This window comes from Thamnophis sirtalis, unplaced genomic scaffold (genome assembly GCF_051295495.1).
Source record: "Thamnophis sirtalis isolate CommonGarterSnake01/CBP01778 unplaced genomic scaffold, rThaSir2_p1.2 scaffold_98, whole genome shotgun sequence".
Lineage (NCBI taxonomy): Eukaryota > Metazoa > Chordata > Lepidosauria > Squamata > Natricidae > Thamnophis > Thamnophis sirtalis.
Window position 1 is genome coordinate 1713 of NW_028261478.1, and position 15788 is coordinate 17500.

The following is a 15788-nucleotide window of genomic DNA, read 5'->3' on the forward strand; positions in this document are numbered from 1 at the left end:
CGGTTGCCGAGAGCATCTGAACTAAGGAGAGATGACAGTGAAAACAATCTGTGCTTCTCTCCAGAGGTTGTGGGCGACTCCATCCCTGGAGGCTTTCAAGAGGAGAGTGGACGGCCATTGGCCAGGAATGGGACAGGGTCTCCCGCCTGAGCAGGGGGTTGGACTAGAAGCCCTCTAAGGGCCCTTCCAGCTCTGTTCCAATTGATTGATTGATTTTGATGGATGGATGGGTGGGTGGGTGGATGGATTGAAGTGGTCTGGGGTCTCCTGCTTGAGTAGAGGGCTGGACTATAAGACCTCTAATGCCCCTTCCGGCTCTATTCTGATTGATGAATTGAAATGGTCTGGGGTCTCCTGCTTGAGTAGAGGGCTGGACTAGAAGACCTCCAAGGTCCCAGCTCTATTCTCATTGATTGATTGAAATGGTCCAGGGTCTCCTGTTAGATTAGAGGGCTGGACTAGAAGACCTCTAATGCCCCTTCCGGCTCTATTTTGATTGATGGATTGAAATGGTCTGGGGTCTTCTGCGTGAGCAGGGGGTTGGACTAGAAGACCTCCAAGGTCCCAGCTCTATTCTCATTGATTGATTGAAATGGTTCAGGGTCTCCTGCCTGAGCAAGGGGTTGGACTACAAGACCTCTAAGGTCCCTTCCAGCTCTGTTCCAATTGATTGATTGATTTTGATGGATGGATGGATGGATTGAAGTGGTCTGGGATCGCCTGCTTGAGTAGAGGGCTGGACTAGAAGACCTCTAACACCCCTTCCAGCTCTATTTTGATTGATGGATTGAAATGGTCCAGGGTCTCCTGCCTGAGCAGGGGGTTGGACTAGAAGACCTCCAAGGTCCCTTCCAGCTCTATTCTCATCGATTGATTGAAATGGTCCAGGGTCACCTGCTTGAGTAGAGGGCTGGACTAGAAGACCTCCAAGGTCCCTTCCAGCTCTATTCTCATGGATGGATGAGTGGGTGGGTGGATGGATGGATGGATGGATGGATGGATTGATTGAAGTGGTCCGGGGTCTCCTGCTTGAGTACAGGGCTGGACTAGAAGACCTCTAACGCCCCTTCCGGCTCTATTTTGATTGATGGATTGAAATGGTCCAGGGTCTCCTGCCTGAGTAAGGGGTTGGACTAGAAGACCTCTAAGATCCCTTCCAGCTCTATTCTCATGGATGGATGAGTGGATGGGTGGATGGATGGATGGATGGATTGAAGTGGTCTGGGGTCTCCTGCCTGAGCAGGCGGTTGGACTAGTTGACCTCCAAGGCCCCTTCCACCTCTGCCATGGTGAACAAAGGGGGAAGAGGGACGGCTGATCCACCGCCATGTGGAAGGCGAGCCAACGTCTTTTGGAGCGGAGCGCGTCTGGTATGAATCACCAACATGCGTTTCTCTCCAGGCCATCTGCTCCCCGGGTTGAGTTGTTGCGCAACACAGTGGTGCCAAGCTCAGTTGGCGCGAAGGGCGAACACACAGCCAGCCTCCGTGCCCCCCATCCCCAGCACATCCAAATGCAGGAGGATTAGGCCAAGAAATAAGATTTTAAAAAAAGGCACCCCGAGAAAAAGGGAGAAAAAACGGGTGAAGGAGGAGAGATTTTGCTCCCTGTCAGCTGCTGCAGGAAGATATCTTGGCTTGTTGAGATTCAGGATTTAATATTCAGCCAACAAACCGGGCTCAATCCATCAAGTTTTATTACAGCCGCTGACCGGCGAGAGATAAATAAGTGAGGCTCTCTCTCCAAACCCAAACACTGATGGCATAATTAAAGAAAATTACGCCCGCGCTGACGGGGAATTAGATCACGAGTTAATCAAGATGGCCTTCCCGATGATCGGATCTGCGACATGATCGAATTGGATCCGGCTCTCCTAACAAACGCAGCAAGCGGGGGGGGGGGGGGGAGAGAGAGATTTTTACGGGAGAGACGGAGGACGGTCAGATTGGAGAGGAGAAAACAAGGATAAAACTCACGGATGCGCCAAAAGAGAGCGGCCATAATTAAACCTAGAGAGACTCGGTGAAAAAGCTGGACTGATCCGGAGAATGTTTCTGGCTGGCTCTTCTTAGGCCCTTCCCTTAAATCTGCCTCTGAGATGTTAAAATGTGCTAAGCGGGATGAGTGGCGTTGGGCGCATCGATGTGCTTGAGATGTGAAAGGTTGCACTCTTAAGGTATATTTGGCGTAAAATAGGAGGATAGGATAGGATAGAAAATAATAATGAAATAGAATAGAATAGAATAGAATAGAAAAGAAAAGAATAGAAAAGAATAATAGAATAGAAAAGAATAGAATAGAAAAGAATAGAATAGAAAAGAAAAGAATAGAAAAGAATAGAATAGAATAGAATAGAATAGAATAGAAAAGAAAAGAATAGAATAGAATAGAATAGAATAGAAAAAGAAAAGAATAGAATAGAAAAGAATAGAAAAGAATAGAAAAGAATAGAAAAGAAAAGAATAGAAAAGAATAGAAAAGAAAAGAATAGAAAAGAATAGAAAAGAAAAGAATAGAAAAGAATAGAAAAGAATAGAATAGAATAGAATAGAATAGTAATGGAATGGAATGCAGGGGAGGGGAGGAGAATAATGGAATAGAACAGAACGAAATGGAATGGAACAGAAGGGAAGGGAAGAGAAAAGAAGGGAAGAGAAGAATAATGGAATGAAACGGAATGGAATGGAACAGAACAGAAGGGAAGGGAAGGAGAGAGAAAAGAAGGGAAGGGAACAGAAAAGAAGGGAGGGGAAGAGAAGAGGAGAGGAAAAGAGAAGAGGAGAGGAGAAGTGAAGAGAAGAATAATGGAATGAAACGGAATGGAATGGAACACAACAGAACGGAATGGAACGGAAGGGAAGAAAGAAAAGAAAAGAATAATGGAATGGAATGGAATGGAGCAGAACAGAATAGAAATCTCCAATCATAGCTCCTTCCAAATACTTGTTCTGAAAATCATCTAGGCTTCTCATCAGCAGAACATCAGAAGAAGAGTATCTTTTATGGTTCTTGGGTCACCTGAACCATGAGAAGTGAGAAGACTATCCTCCATGGTTCTTGAGAAGACTATCCTTCATTGTTCTTGGGTCACCTGAACGATGAGAAGGAGGTGATACAAGAACCATGAAGGATAGTCTTTTCAAGAACCACGGAGGATAATCTTCTCACTTCTCATGATTCAAGTGACCCTAGAACCATGATGGATGACTATCCATCTTCTGATGTTCTGATATCCTTCTTCTGATGTTCTGCTGATGAGAAGCCTTCTTCTCATCATTTCAGGCGGAACTTCACCTTGGTCTGGCACGTCTACCGGATTGCTGAGTGGCCAACGAATTACTTCCTGGTTTGGGTTGAGCTTCTCTACAGCAAAGTCTTCTTCTCATCGGCAGGAAAAGACCATCCTCCGTGCACCTGGCTGTTAAGTCTGTCGTCCCCTTGTTTTGGTCCCTGATCTCAGCAGGTTTTGAGGGACAGTTAGGGCAGTTGGCAGAAAGACATGACTTCTGCTGACTCCGATCAGCCGAGAAGTCCCCAAGCCGTGTTGTCCACCCTACCTTCAAAGGGAAGGTGGAGATGACGCCTTGCTGCTTTTATTAATAGGAATATTTCCGTCCCGCGGCTCCTGTTGAACGGCTCTCTCCTTCCCCACCGCTTTGGAGATGGAAAACATTACTCCAGAAACACCGAGCAGAGGAGTAAAAATGACAGAAAACCTTCTGCTCGCTCAGCAGAAGAAATTGTTAATTACTTCTCTCGTCATGGATTCCCCAGGAAGGGGCACCGACGGACAAACACAGCCGCACACACAACTGGAGGGGGAGAGCAGAGGTCAGCGAGGCAATTCTGTTGAGGAAAGTCTTCTCCACGGGTGGCGTGAAGGCCCTTCGGCGACCTTCAGAAAAGCAGAGCCCCGGCGTCCTTCTGAGGAGGCACGGTGGCTTTTTCGTCGGGTGAGCCCGCTTGGTGGCCACAACCAGCTGTGAGAGGCAGTTGCTCAAGAAGCCAAGGGGACCTTGGGGAACGTCAAGAGGAACCAGCAAACCATGGGGGTTGTAGAGCGGGAAGGGCATCAGGGCATCAGGGCATCATCTGGTCTGACCGTCTACAGTGTGCCAAAAAATGAAAGTCAACCATCCAGGAGAGGTGGGTGTCCACCTTCTTGAAAGCCTCCAGAGATGGAAGATCCACTCTTTCTGAAGATGATGGTTGGCATGGATGGATGGATGGATGGATGGATGGATGGATGGATGGATCGATGGATGGATCGATCGATGGATCGATGGTTGGGATGGGTGGATGGATGGATGGATGGATGGGTGGGTGGGTGGGTGGGTGGGTGGGTGGGTGGGTGGATATACAGATCCTAACAGACCTACTTTGTGTGAAGAGATGAAGGCCACGCTGGGAAAGTTGTGAAGGCACCAGCTTCACAAACAACATGAGAACATTGTTACAATGGTTGGAAAGCTCTCAGGTCCATCCCTTTGTGTCTCCTAGGGAGGGAGACAGGGAGGGAGGGAAGGAGGGAGGGAGGGAGGAAAGGAGGAGAGGAAGAGGAGAGAAAGGGGATAGAAGAGAAGAGAGAGGAAAGGCAGAAAGGAAGGAGGGAAAGGAGGAGAGGAAGAGGAAGGGGAGGGAAGAGGAGAGAAGAAGAGAAGAGAAAAGAGAGGAAAGGCAGGCAGGAAAGAAGGAAGGAAGGAAGGAAGGAAGGAAGGGAGGGAGGGAGGAAGGAAGGAAGGGAGGAAGGAAGGAAGGAGGGAGGGAAGGAAGGGAGTGCCAGGGTCCCTCAAATCTCCTACTCCGGCAGAGCCCGCAGGAGAGGAAAAGGCACCACCCCCCCTTCTGAGGTCACGTGGGGGGGAGGGAGGGGGGGGGCGAGAGGCCTTTGCTGAAGGTCCAGCTGGGCCCTGGCCATGAAGAGTGGTCACTCAACAGCTTTTCGGGCAGATGTTGCCGGCCGCAGCCTCCTCCGCCGGGCCTGACATCATTATTATTGAATGGCTGGATTAACTCGGGCTCAAAGCAGACCTCCAGGGGAAGGTCCTCCATTAGCCCGGCATTGGGCATTGGCCAAGGGGGAAAGATGGCAGGCCAGCACAGGAGGTGCCGAGTGCGAGGTCTGGACATGGAAACCATGAGAGAAAGAACTTTGGGAATTGACCAAGAGGTGGAGGATGGTGAATGTGCTGGGTCTTCTCTGAACTTGGTGGGTTTCTTGCAGACATTTCATGACCCAACTAGGGAATGTCATCAGGGCTAGAAGGGAAGAGAAGGAAGAGAAGGAGGAAGAGGAGGAAGAGTAAAAGGAGGAGGAGGAGGGGGGAGGAGGAGGAGGAGGAGAAGAGAAGGATAAGGAGGAAGGGGAAGAAAGGTAGAAGGAGGAGGAAGAGGAGGAGGAGGAAGAGAAGGAAAAGGAGGAGGAAGAGAAGGAGGAAAAGGAGGGGGAAGAAGAAGAAAAAGAAAAGGAGGAGAAGGAGGACAAAGAGAAGGAGAATTGAAGGAGGAGGAGGAAGAGGAGGAGGAGGAGGAAGAAGAGAAGGAGGACTGTATGTCCCCTGGTGCTCTCTGAACTTGGTGGTTTTCTTGCAGACATTTCATGACCCAACTAGGGAACATCATCAGGGCTAGAAGGGAAGAGAAGGAAGAGGAGGAGGAAGAGGAGGAAGAGTAAAAGGAGGAGGAGGAGGGGGAGGAGGAGGAGGAGGGGGGGAGGAGGAGGAGGAGGAGGAGGAGGAGGAAGAGGAAGAGGAAGAGGAAGAGGAAGAGGAGGAAGAGGACTGTGGGGTCCCTGGTGCTCTCTGAACCTGGTGGGTTTCCTTGCAGGCATTCATGACCCAACTAGGGAACGCCATCATTGCTAGAACATCCACCGTGGTTATAAGTCCGAGGACTACCTGCAAGGGGAGCTGTTGAAAGCCAAATCTCCTGCTTTATGCAAGGGGCTGGACTAGAAGACCTCCGGGGCCCCTTCCAGCCCCAGGATTCTCTGTTGGCTTGAAGGAAGCGCTGGGGGAGAGGGCAGACGGAAGGACTTCCCTCCATCCCTGGAGTTTTTCAAGGAGGGGCTGGGCAGCCATGTGTCCGGCACGGTCAAGGGTCTCCTGCTTGTGCCAGGGGTTGGACTGGATGACCTCCGAGGTCCCTTCCGACTCGGATATTCTGCTAGGAAATGTCGCCTATCCTCTGAGCAGCATCTCTGAGCCCTCTCACCTGGGAGCTCCAGAAAAAGGCCCTTTCCTGATCATCCCAAACGCTCCCCAGGTGTTTCTGCTGCCAGAACCTGCGTGGGTGGGACCATCCCCCTTCTCCCCCTGCATCCGTCTGCGTTGCCAGGGGCAACCGAGCTCCCGAAGGTTTGGTACCCACGGAACGTTCTCCAAGGGTTTTTTTTCTCAAGAGGGGAATGGGGAACGAGGCGACCCAGCGAGTCCTCGGTTTACGGACGCAAGGGAGCCAGGAATTGCAGCCGTAAGTTGTGCTGGTCATTAAGCGAGTCGCTGTGGGAACATGCCCCCCCCTCTTTTTTTGGTAGTGGTCGTTAGACAAATGCCTGCGGTTGTAAAACAAACACCACAGTCACTAAGCGGACAGTTGTAAGTTGAGGACTTCCTCAACTGAACTAAGTCCAGTTTGGAATCATTCAAGGAAGGGAGGTTGGAAGGGAGGGAGGGAGGAAGGGAGGGAGGGAGGCAGGAAAGAGAAGGAAAGGGAGGGAGGAAGGAAAGGAAGGAAGGAAGGAAGGGAGGGAGGGAGGGAGGGAGGGAGGAAGGAAAGGAAGGAAGGAAAGGAAGGAAGGAAGGAAAGGAAGGAAGGAAGGAAAGGACAGAAGAAGGGGAAGGAAGGGGAGGGAGGGAGGGAGGGAGGAAGGAAGGAAAGAAGAAAGAAAGAAAGAAAAGGAAGGAATGAAGGGAAGGACAGAAGGAGGGGAAGGAAGGGGAGGGAGAGAGGAAGAAAGGAAGGAAGGAAGGAAAGAAAGGAAGGAAGGGAAAGACAAAGGAGGGAAAGGAAGGGGAGGAAAGTAAAGAAAAGAAGGAAGGGAGGGAGGAAGAAAGAAAGAAAGAAAAAAGAAAGAAAGGAAGGAAGGAAAAGGAAGGAAAGGGAAGGATAGAAGATGGGGAAGGAAGGGGAGGGAGGGAGGAAGGAAGGAAAGAAAGGAAGGAAGGAAAGAAAGGAAGGAAGGGAAGGACAGAAGGAGGGAAAGGAAGGGGAGGAAGGAAGGAAGGAAGGAAAGAAAGGAAGGAAGGAAAGAAAGGAAGGAAGGGAAAGACAAAGGAGGGAAAGGAAGGGGAGGAAAGTAAAGAAAAGAAGGAAGGAAGGGAGGAAGAAAGAAAGAAAAAGAAAGGAAGAAAGAAAGGAAGGGAAGGACAGAAGGAGGGAAAGGTAGAAGAGGAAGGAAGGAAAGAAGGAAGGGGAAGGACAGAAGGAAGGAGAGAAAGGCAGGGAGGACAAGAAAGAAAGAGAAGGACAGAGAGGAGAAGGAATGAAGGAAAGAGAGGGAAATGGAAAGGAAAATTGCCTGGCTTTTCACCTTATCCATCCCTCCTTCTCCTCGTTCCTTTCACCTCCTCCGCACTGATGGGGCCAAACCCACCTTTGAGCCAAGTGGGGGACCCTCCCTTCCCCCTCCCTCCCCGGGGAGCCAGAGACACAGGGGAGGGGGGGAGGAATCCATCCCTCCTTCCCTGCCCAAATCCCAGGACTCGGAGGAACTGATTCCCCACTTGAGGGATCCATTGATCCCTTCCGATCCCCAGCAGGCCCCTCCGATAAAACCCAGGGATCAGGCAGGCTCCCTCCAGCCTTCCTGGCCCGAATAAAATCAGTTTATTTTTCTCTTTTTCTTTCCCGGGGGGGGGGGGGACGTCTTCAAACGCGGACCGATTGCCCGCTGGGCAAAAGGAAAATGTTGCTTTTTAAAAATAATAAAAATAATAAGGGTGTTTTTTTTTTTCTTGCTCTCCGACTCAATTTGGGGGTCTGGATTTTGCGAGGGGGGGGGATGAACATTCGGAAGGCTGCAGAGCGGTGGGGGACGGGTGGATTACACGACAGAAGGGATTAGAAGCCAGGGGGAAAATCCTCTCCTCCTTATTTGGGATTAAAATTATCTAAATTGTGCCACGAACCAAACTTTCCATCAGTCTCAGAAATGTCGAGCGGATCCTTTCCGGGGGCTAATTATCCAATTTAAAAAAAAAAGACACCACTTGACAATCTCTCTTCTTTTTTTTTTAAGTGCATGTAGTTCCTCAACTTACGACCACAGTCGGGTCCAAAATTCCCGCCGCCAAGTGGGACAGTTGTATGCCCCGTTTCACGACCTTTCCTGCCACCGTCGTTATGTGAATCGCTGCAGCCCTTGAGTAAATAACACTTGCTGTTAAGTGAATCTGGTTTTCCCCATTGGCTTTGGTCGCGAAAGAGGATCAGTGCGGCCGTCATAAACAGGGATCGGTTGCCCAACGGTTGCCCAACGTCTGGATTCTGTCTCCCGTGGCTACACAGAGAATGCTGCAGTGGTCATAAGTGTGGAAAATGGTCAGAAGTCACTTTTTCACTGCCGTCGTAAGTTTGGACCGTCGCTAAATGAACGGTTGTAAGTCAAGGACTATCTGCAAGAATGAGCCAAGGAGGAATGACTCTTTGGAAGGACGGGAAGCATTTAAGAGGAGACATGGAAAAGGTTGCCCAACAACAGAGCTGAATCGAAGAGGATAGCAGAGTCGGAATGGACCTTGGAGGTCTTCTAGTCCAACCCCCTGCTTAGGCAGGAACCCCTCTACCCATTTCAAATGGTCATCCAATCTCCTCTTAAAAACTTCCATTCTTGGAGCAATCACAACTTCTGGACATCTCTGGATCTCAAAGCACCCCAGAAACAACACCGATTATTTGAAGGAATGGGCCGTTTGAAAAGAAGACGCCGCGAGAAAGTGAAATTGACAGATACACAAAAACCACTAAAAATAAACCAACAACCAGCAAACCACAGAAACTGATCGATTCACCAAACCCCCCGAAATAAAATAAAAAATCAGCCAGAGGGGGAAAAAAACTGAAATTGACAGTTTCACACACAACACAAAGAAAAAAGAATCAGCTACAGAAAATTCCTGAAATTGACAGATTCCTGCAAAGGAGACAAATTCACCACACACAAACAAAGGAAGAAGCCAGAGGAAAGAAAGCAAAATTGACACAACGACGACATTGAAAACCGAAACCTACGGCGTTGCCATCTCTGGACAAAATGTCCCTGCTTGGAGAAGGTGGATGGACTCACAAAAGAGACTCCTCAGAAACTAACCAAGTCACGGCTGGAATGAACCAGCTTACGGATGGGATGACCAACGCCTGAGAAGATCAGGGACTTCGCCTAGCAACTCTCTGGAGGTCCAGAGATGAACCAAGGGATGTCACCAGAAGAGGTGTGGCCCAAACCTCTCGAGGTGGCCGTTAAGGGTAGAGGTGGGAGCAGAAGGCCTCTTGGAACTTCTGGGTCCCCATTTGACCTCTACAAACCTCAAAGATGGTGAGATCTCAGCCTGCTGAGGCACCATGGGACCCATCAGAGGTGGGATGGAGACCCCCATCCATGTCATTCCTGCCTACCAAGTAGCCTCCACCGAAAACAACACAGCCAAGGAGACCCCGAGAACATCGGTGGAGGCCACCAAGAAAAGTAAGGACACCTACCTGTAGTATCTCCGGACATTTTAGGTGGTGGTGGTGGAGGAGCTTCCGCTTTTTTTCCGGCTACCCCCGGATGTCGCAGGGGGCAGCAGCGTGCTGACGGGGTGGTTCTTCGGTGCCCCGAACCCTTGGCCGAGTCCTTTGAACTGTACGGTGGTAGAAGCCGTAGTCGTGGTGGAGATCGTGGTCGTCGTAGTCATACCGCTGGTCACCCGTTCGAAAACCGAGGTGGCAGGGCCATTGTAAATCCCAGGGAAGGTGCTGGTCTCCAGAGCTTCCAAGGGGCTGCTGGAACCCCACACGATGACCTCCGTCTCCATCGTTGGCTTGCTGTTGGCTCGGAGATACCTTTTCCGCCGTTTCAAGTAAGCCTGGGAGATGGTCCTCCTGTCCGTCAACGTAGGGTTGGATTTCACGCGGGCGAGCGGCGGCGTCCGCCGGCTTTCCCACCAAAGGTCAGCCACGTTGTGCAACCTTTGGAGATGGGACAAGTCGGGCCGTTGCCCGTCGGAGAGTTCCAAGTAGTCCAGGCTGGTTGGAGGTCCGAGCCTCCTGGCTGGCGGTCCATATCTAAAGCTCCATAAAAGATGGTGAGGGAATCCATGCCAGCGGGCGGGTCTCTGCAAAAAGTGGTGCCGGTGGTCTCGGCCCAAAGACGCACAAGAGGAGACTTCCATGGCGAGTCGGAACATGGCTATTAAAATCCACGCGTGGCTTGGCACAGGAGAAGCTGACCTGAGGAGGGAGAGAGAAGTGGGTTAGATACGGGCGCCCGTGAAGCCAAACATCTCAAGATGGTTTGTAGGACAACCTCGGGTGAGGTTTCCCTCAGTAACCAGGTCAACCAGATTTCCAACCCTTGGCCAGCTGACCTCCTCACCCAACCCCAGGTCCAAAATAAGCAGGAACCTCAAAGAGGTTCTCCTCTGATTTTCCGTGTCTTCCCCTGGTGTCCCTATCCTTCTTCTCTTTGAACATCCTTATTTCGCGTTCTAGAATACGAACCTTCTAAACTACAATGCACTCTTCTTTTGACAACCCCTTACTATAACCCTAGTTGCTAGAACTAGTTAGGATAACACACACACACGACCCTCGTGCCTACGGACCAGCGTTGAGATGGCTTCATCCGACCTCGCCTTCTGTCAAGTTCCCTCTCCGACACCTTCTCCCAGAACGTCATTGTCAGCAGAGCCCTCTCCGAGGCCCCCCTTGGGCAAGCGTTTCAACTCCTTCCTCCGTTCTCACGACCAACTCTTGATCGCCTCCGAGAAATTGCAGAAATCCTCAGCACAGAAGGTTCTGTGCGGAGGCCTCCTGACCTCCCTCCTACACTCCTCCACGGCGGGAGCACCAAACCACGTTCCTTTGGAAACAGGCTGCGTTTCTCGCGCCTTCCACATCCACCGGCTCGTTTTGTTATCTGACGGAGTGAGGACTCCATGAAAACATTCCCTGAGAGGGGGGAGAACCTGTTCTAGCAGATGGACCGAGATGGATCAACGCTTCCACAGGTCCAGCTACTCCTGAATGGGGCTTCTGCTCTAGGACCCGAAGGCCAGGCCTGTCGACGTAGGTGGAGAAGGGAGAAGACAACCTTTACTAAATGGGGAGAACGTCTTGTGAGGATCTTCACCCATCGTTATAAACATACATGCAATTCGGAGTTGAAGGGAGAGTGGAGCAGTTTTTCTGTCTTTCTGGAGGTGGTGGGTAAAACGGGCGTGCTTCACTTAACAACCGGCGCGGCTTAGCCGGGGAAATTCTGGTTCCAGTTGCGGTTGTAAGTGGAGGACTCCGTAAACGCAAACTCCGTGTTTGCATTGAACGGCCTTTGCCTCCACCATCCGCTGAAGGGCTACAGAGGGAGGAGGAGGAGGAGGAGGAGGAGGAGGAGGAAGGAGGAGGAGGAAGGAGGAGGAAGGAGTTACTCTTTGGAGGAGAAACTGCCTGCTTGGTTCTTGAAGGTGTTTGTGTGACACCATCTTCTTCCTCCCCTCTTCTTTCCTCCATCTCCTTCTTTCACTCTCCTCCTCTTCCTCCTTCTCTTCCTTCATCTCCTCCTCCTCTTTCACTCCTCCTCCTCTTCCCCCTCTTTCTCCTCCTTTTTCCTCTTCCTTCTCTTTCTCCTCCTGTTCCTCCTCCTTCTCTTCCTCCTCTCACTCCTCCTCCTCCATCTCCTCTTCCTCTCCTCCTTCCCCCTCTTCTTTCTCCTTCTCCTCTTCCTTGTCCTTCTCTTTCTCCTACTGTGCCTCCTCCTCCTCCTCCATCTCCTCCTTTATCCTTCTCCTTCATCTCCTTCTCCTCTTCCTTGCCCTTCTTCCTCCTCCTTCTCTTCCTCCTCTACCTCTTCCTCCTCCTTCATCTCCTCTTCCTCTTCTCCTTCCCCTCTTCTTTCTCCTTCTCCTCTTCCTTGTCCTTCTTCCTCCTCCTTCTCTTCCTCCTCTACCTCTTCCTCCTCCTTCATCTCCTCTTCCTCTTCTCCTTCCCCTCTTCTTTCTCCTTCTCCTCTTCCTTGCCCTTCTCTTTCTCGTAAGTCGGGGACTCCCTTTGAAAGCTGCCCCATGGCTGCAAGAGAAGCAAGGGCGCTGGGATTGTGACTGTATGCCTCTCACACTGTGCGGGTGTGTGTCTCCTGCCCCCACCCACTCTCACCACACACTCCCAGGAGAGAAATCTTCAGATGGCCTGAAGTGAGGGAGATGTGGTTTGGATCAGAGTTTGACATGCCGTGATAAATGACAAGCCAGTTTTAAGGACACGACTCGGTTTCAGCTGCTCTGCAGAAGCCGGATCTGCTGACTTTCACCTGGCGGGGGCCCCAGGATCCCTGCGGACGTGACTCAGTTCGTTCCCCCCCCCACCGTTTTGCAAGTCCTTTGATGACCTCAACGCCAGAGCCTGCCTGGATAGATAGATAGATAGATAGATAGATGGGTGGGTGGGTGGGTGGGTGGGTGGGTGGGTGGGTGGGTGGGTAGGTAGATAGATAGATAGATAGATAGATAGATAGATAGATAGATAGATAGATAGATAGATAGATAGATAGAGATCGATAAATAGATAGATAGATAGATAGATAGATAGATAGATAGATAGATAGATAGATAGATAGATAGATATGAGAGTGGATAGATGTAGATGGACAGATAGACAGAAAGCTAGAGGAAAAATAGAAAAGACAGCTATAGAGAAAAAAGAGAAAAACAATTATCTCTCTTTTATCTGTCACTGTCTACCTACTTATCTACCTATCTATCCCTCTATCTTTCTATCGTTCTCTCTCTCTCTCTCTCATCTCCCACTCTGTATCTTTCTCTATCTGCTGCCTTATTTATCTACCTCTCCCTCTACTTTATCTATATCCCTTTATCTATCTATCGATAGATCAATCAATAAATACAGATAGATATAGATAGATACAGAGATTGAGAGAGACAGACATAGATAGATAGATAGATAGAGATAGATAGATAGATAGATAGATAGATAGATAGATAGACAGACAGACAGATAGATAGATGATAGATACAGAAATAGATACAGAGATCGAGACAGACAGATATAGATAGATAGATAGATAGATAGATAGATAGATAGATAGATAGATAGACAGACAGACAGACAGACAGACAGAGATACAGAGATCGAGAGAGACAGAGATAGATAGATAGATAGATAGATAGATGGATGGATGGATGGATGGATGGATGGATGGATGGATGGATGGATGGATGGATAGATAGATAGATAGATAGATGATAGATATAGATAGATAGATAGATAGATAGATAGATAGATAGATAGATAGTAGATAGATAGATAGATAGATAGATATGGAGGGAGGGAGGGAGGGAGGGAGGGAGGGATGATAGGTAGGTGGGAGGCCAACTGTCCCATTGATTCAAACCAAATTGTCTGGGTCATCTGGAGTTTCTGATTTGAGCCTCTGATCTGAATGCGGGAGAGTTTTATCTGCTGATCTCCTTGCAGGTTTCTGGCCCATCCTGGGGTGGCCTCTGTCCCCCATTTGCAAAATCGGGGGCTGCTCGGCCCCCTGTTCAACTGGCAAAAGCCCCCCCCCCGCCATGCCGGTCAGGCAATTGGAGATGAGCCCCCCCCCCTCCCCACTCGGACTGCCCCGTCCAATGGAGACGGTCCCAATTGAGGGTCCTCCACAGAAGCTGTTGTGAGCCAGGTCCTGGTTGGTGTCGGTGTCCGAGGGGGCGCAGAGACACGTGAGTGATGCGCTCAGGCACATCGGAGGCGCGTGGGGGGAATTTGCAGTTGTCTAGGCAACACAGCACTCCTCGTTTTGCAAGACTCACGAGGCATTTGTGTGTTCCCGGAGCTGAGCCTAGAGGCACAACAACACAAAAGGGACTGAGAGGGAGGCCCCTCCACATCCCCCGGGGACGCTTGGGACTCTCTTCAATCAGGAAACTTTCTATTTTCCCTTTAATTTTCAACTTGAAATTCCCTGGCTTTGGATGAAAGCAAGGCTCCTTTACAAGGGAAGTCCCCCCCCCCACCTCTCTTTCTCTCTTTCCCTTTCTCTCTCCATCTTTCTCTTTCTTACTCTTTCTCTCCCTTTCTCTCTTTCTCTCCCTTTCTCGAGCCAAGGTGGCGCAGTGGTTAAATGCAGCACTGCAAGCTACTGCTAGATCAGCAGGTCAGCGGTTCAAATCTCACCGGCTCAGGGTTGACTCAGCCTTCCATCCTTCCGAGGTGGGTAAAATGAGGACCCGGATTGTTGGGGGCAATATGCTGACTCTCTGTAAACCGCTTAGAGAGGCCTGAAAGCCCTATGAAGCGGTATATAAGTCTACTGCTATTGCTATTGCTATTGCTCTCCTTTCTCACTCTCTCTTTCTCTCTCTCTTTCTCATTCTTTGTCTTATTCTCTCTTTCCCTCTCTCTTTCTTACTCTTTCTCTCCTTTTCTTCTTTCTCACGCTCTCTTCTTTCTCCTCTCTCTTTCTTACTCTTTCTCTCCCTTTCTCACTCTCTCTCTCTTTCTTTCTTACTTTCTCTCTCTCCTCTCTTTCTTTTGCTTTCTCTTTCTCTCTCTTTCCTTCTCTCTCTGTCTTACTTTTTCTCTCCCTTTCTCTTCTTCTCACTCTCTTCTTTCTCTCTCCTCTCTCTTTCTCTCTTTACTTTCTCTCTCCTCTTTCCTTCCCTCTTTCTTACTCTTTCTCTCCTTTCTCTTCTTTCTCACTCTCTTCTTTCTCTCCCTTTCTCTCTCTCTTTCTTACTTTCTCTCTCTCTCTTTCTCTCTCTGTCTTGCTTTCTCTCTCTCTCTTTCCTTCTCTCTTTCTTACTCTCTCTCTCTCTTCTTTCTCACTCTCTCTCCTTTCCCTCTCCTCCCTCTCCCTCCCCCCCTCTCTCTAAGTAAGAGACCGTTGTTAAGTGAGTTGTGCCCCATTTTATGACCTTTCAGGCCACTGTTGTTAAGTGAATCACCGCCGTGACTAAGTGGGGAATAATGCTGTTAAGTGAATCCGGGTTCCCCCCGTTGACTTTGCTGGTCAGAAGGTCTCAGAAAGGGGGATCACGTGACCAGGGACAAGGCGACCGTCGTAAATACGAGTCAATGGCCAAGCGTCTGAGGTTGGAGGGCATGACCCTGGGGGGGAGGGGAGGCTGAAAAGGTCCCACGGGGTGAAATGGTTTCTTAAGTCATGGTTTTTTTCAGGGCCCTTGTAACTTCGGTCACTAAATGAGTCATTGTAAGTCAGGGACCACAAATGGAATGGTTAACCTCCGTTGTTTCCCAGGCAGCGAGAAACAAGAGCGACGCAAATGAAGGTTTGTGGCGCGGGAGACAATTTTCTGTTGTAAATTGCTCTGGCGGGGAGAACATGGTGTTTCTGCCTCTTTGTCTCCTCCAGGACCACAACAGACAAACGCGGTGATTTTTCCCAGCCCTTCACAGCAGGCAACTTGCACAAGGGCGACTTTTGGGTAGATGGAAACAGGGGCAGAGGAGGGGGGATCTGTCCGCCTTCGGGTGGCTCTCTAACCGGATCGGCTTCTAAGCGCTGGGCCCCCTGGGATCCACCCGAGGGCTCAGCCTCGGGGGCCCCTAAGCAT

General features: G+C 50.0%; 1 protein-coding gene across 1 annotated transcript; it reads right to left on the minus strand.

The window, feature by feature from the left end:
• Positions 1-9699: 9699 nt before the first annotated feature.
• AJAP1 (adherens junctions associated protein 1) lies at positions 9700-10674 on the minus strand (the record flags this gene model as incomplete). The annotated part of the gene is given in 3 exon segments (XM_087703220.1): positions 9700-9754; positions 9756-10431; positions 10577-10674. Coding segments are annotated over 3 exon segments (829 nt in total), but the record flags the coding sequence as incomplete, so codon positions are not given.
• Between the last annotated feature and the right edge of the window lie 5114 nt (positions 10675-15788).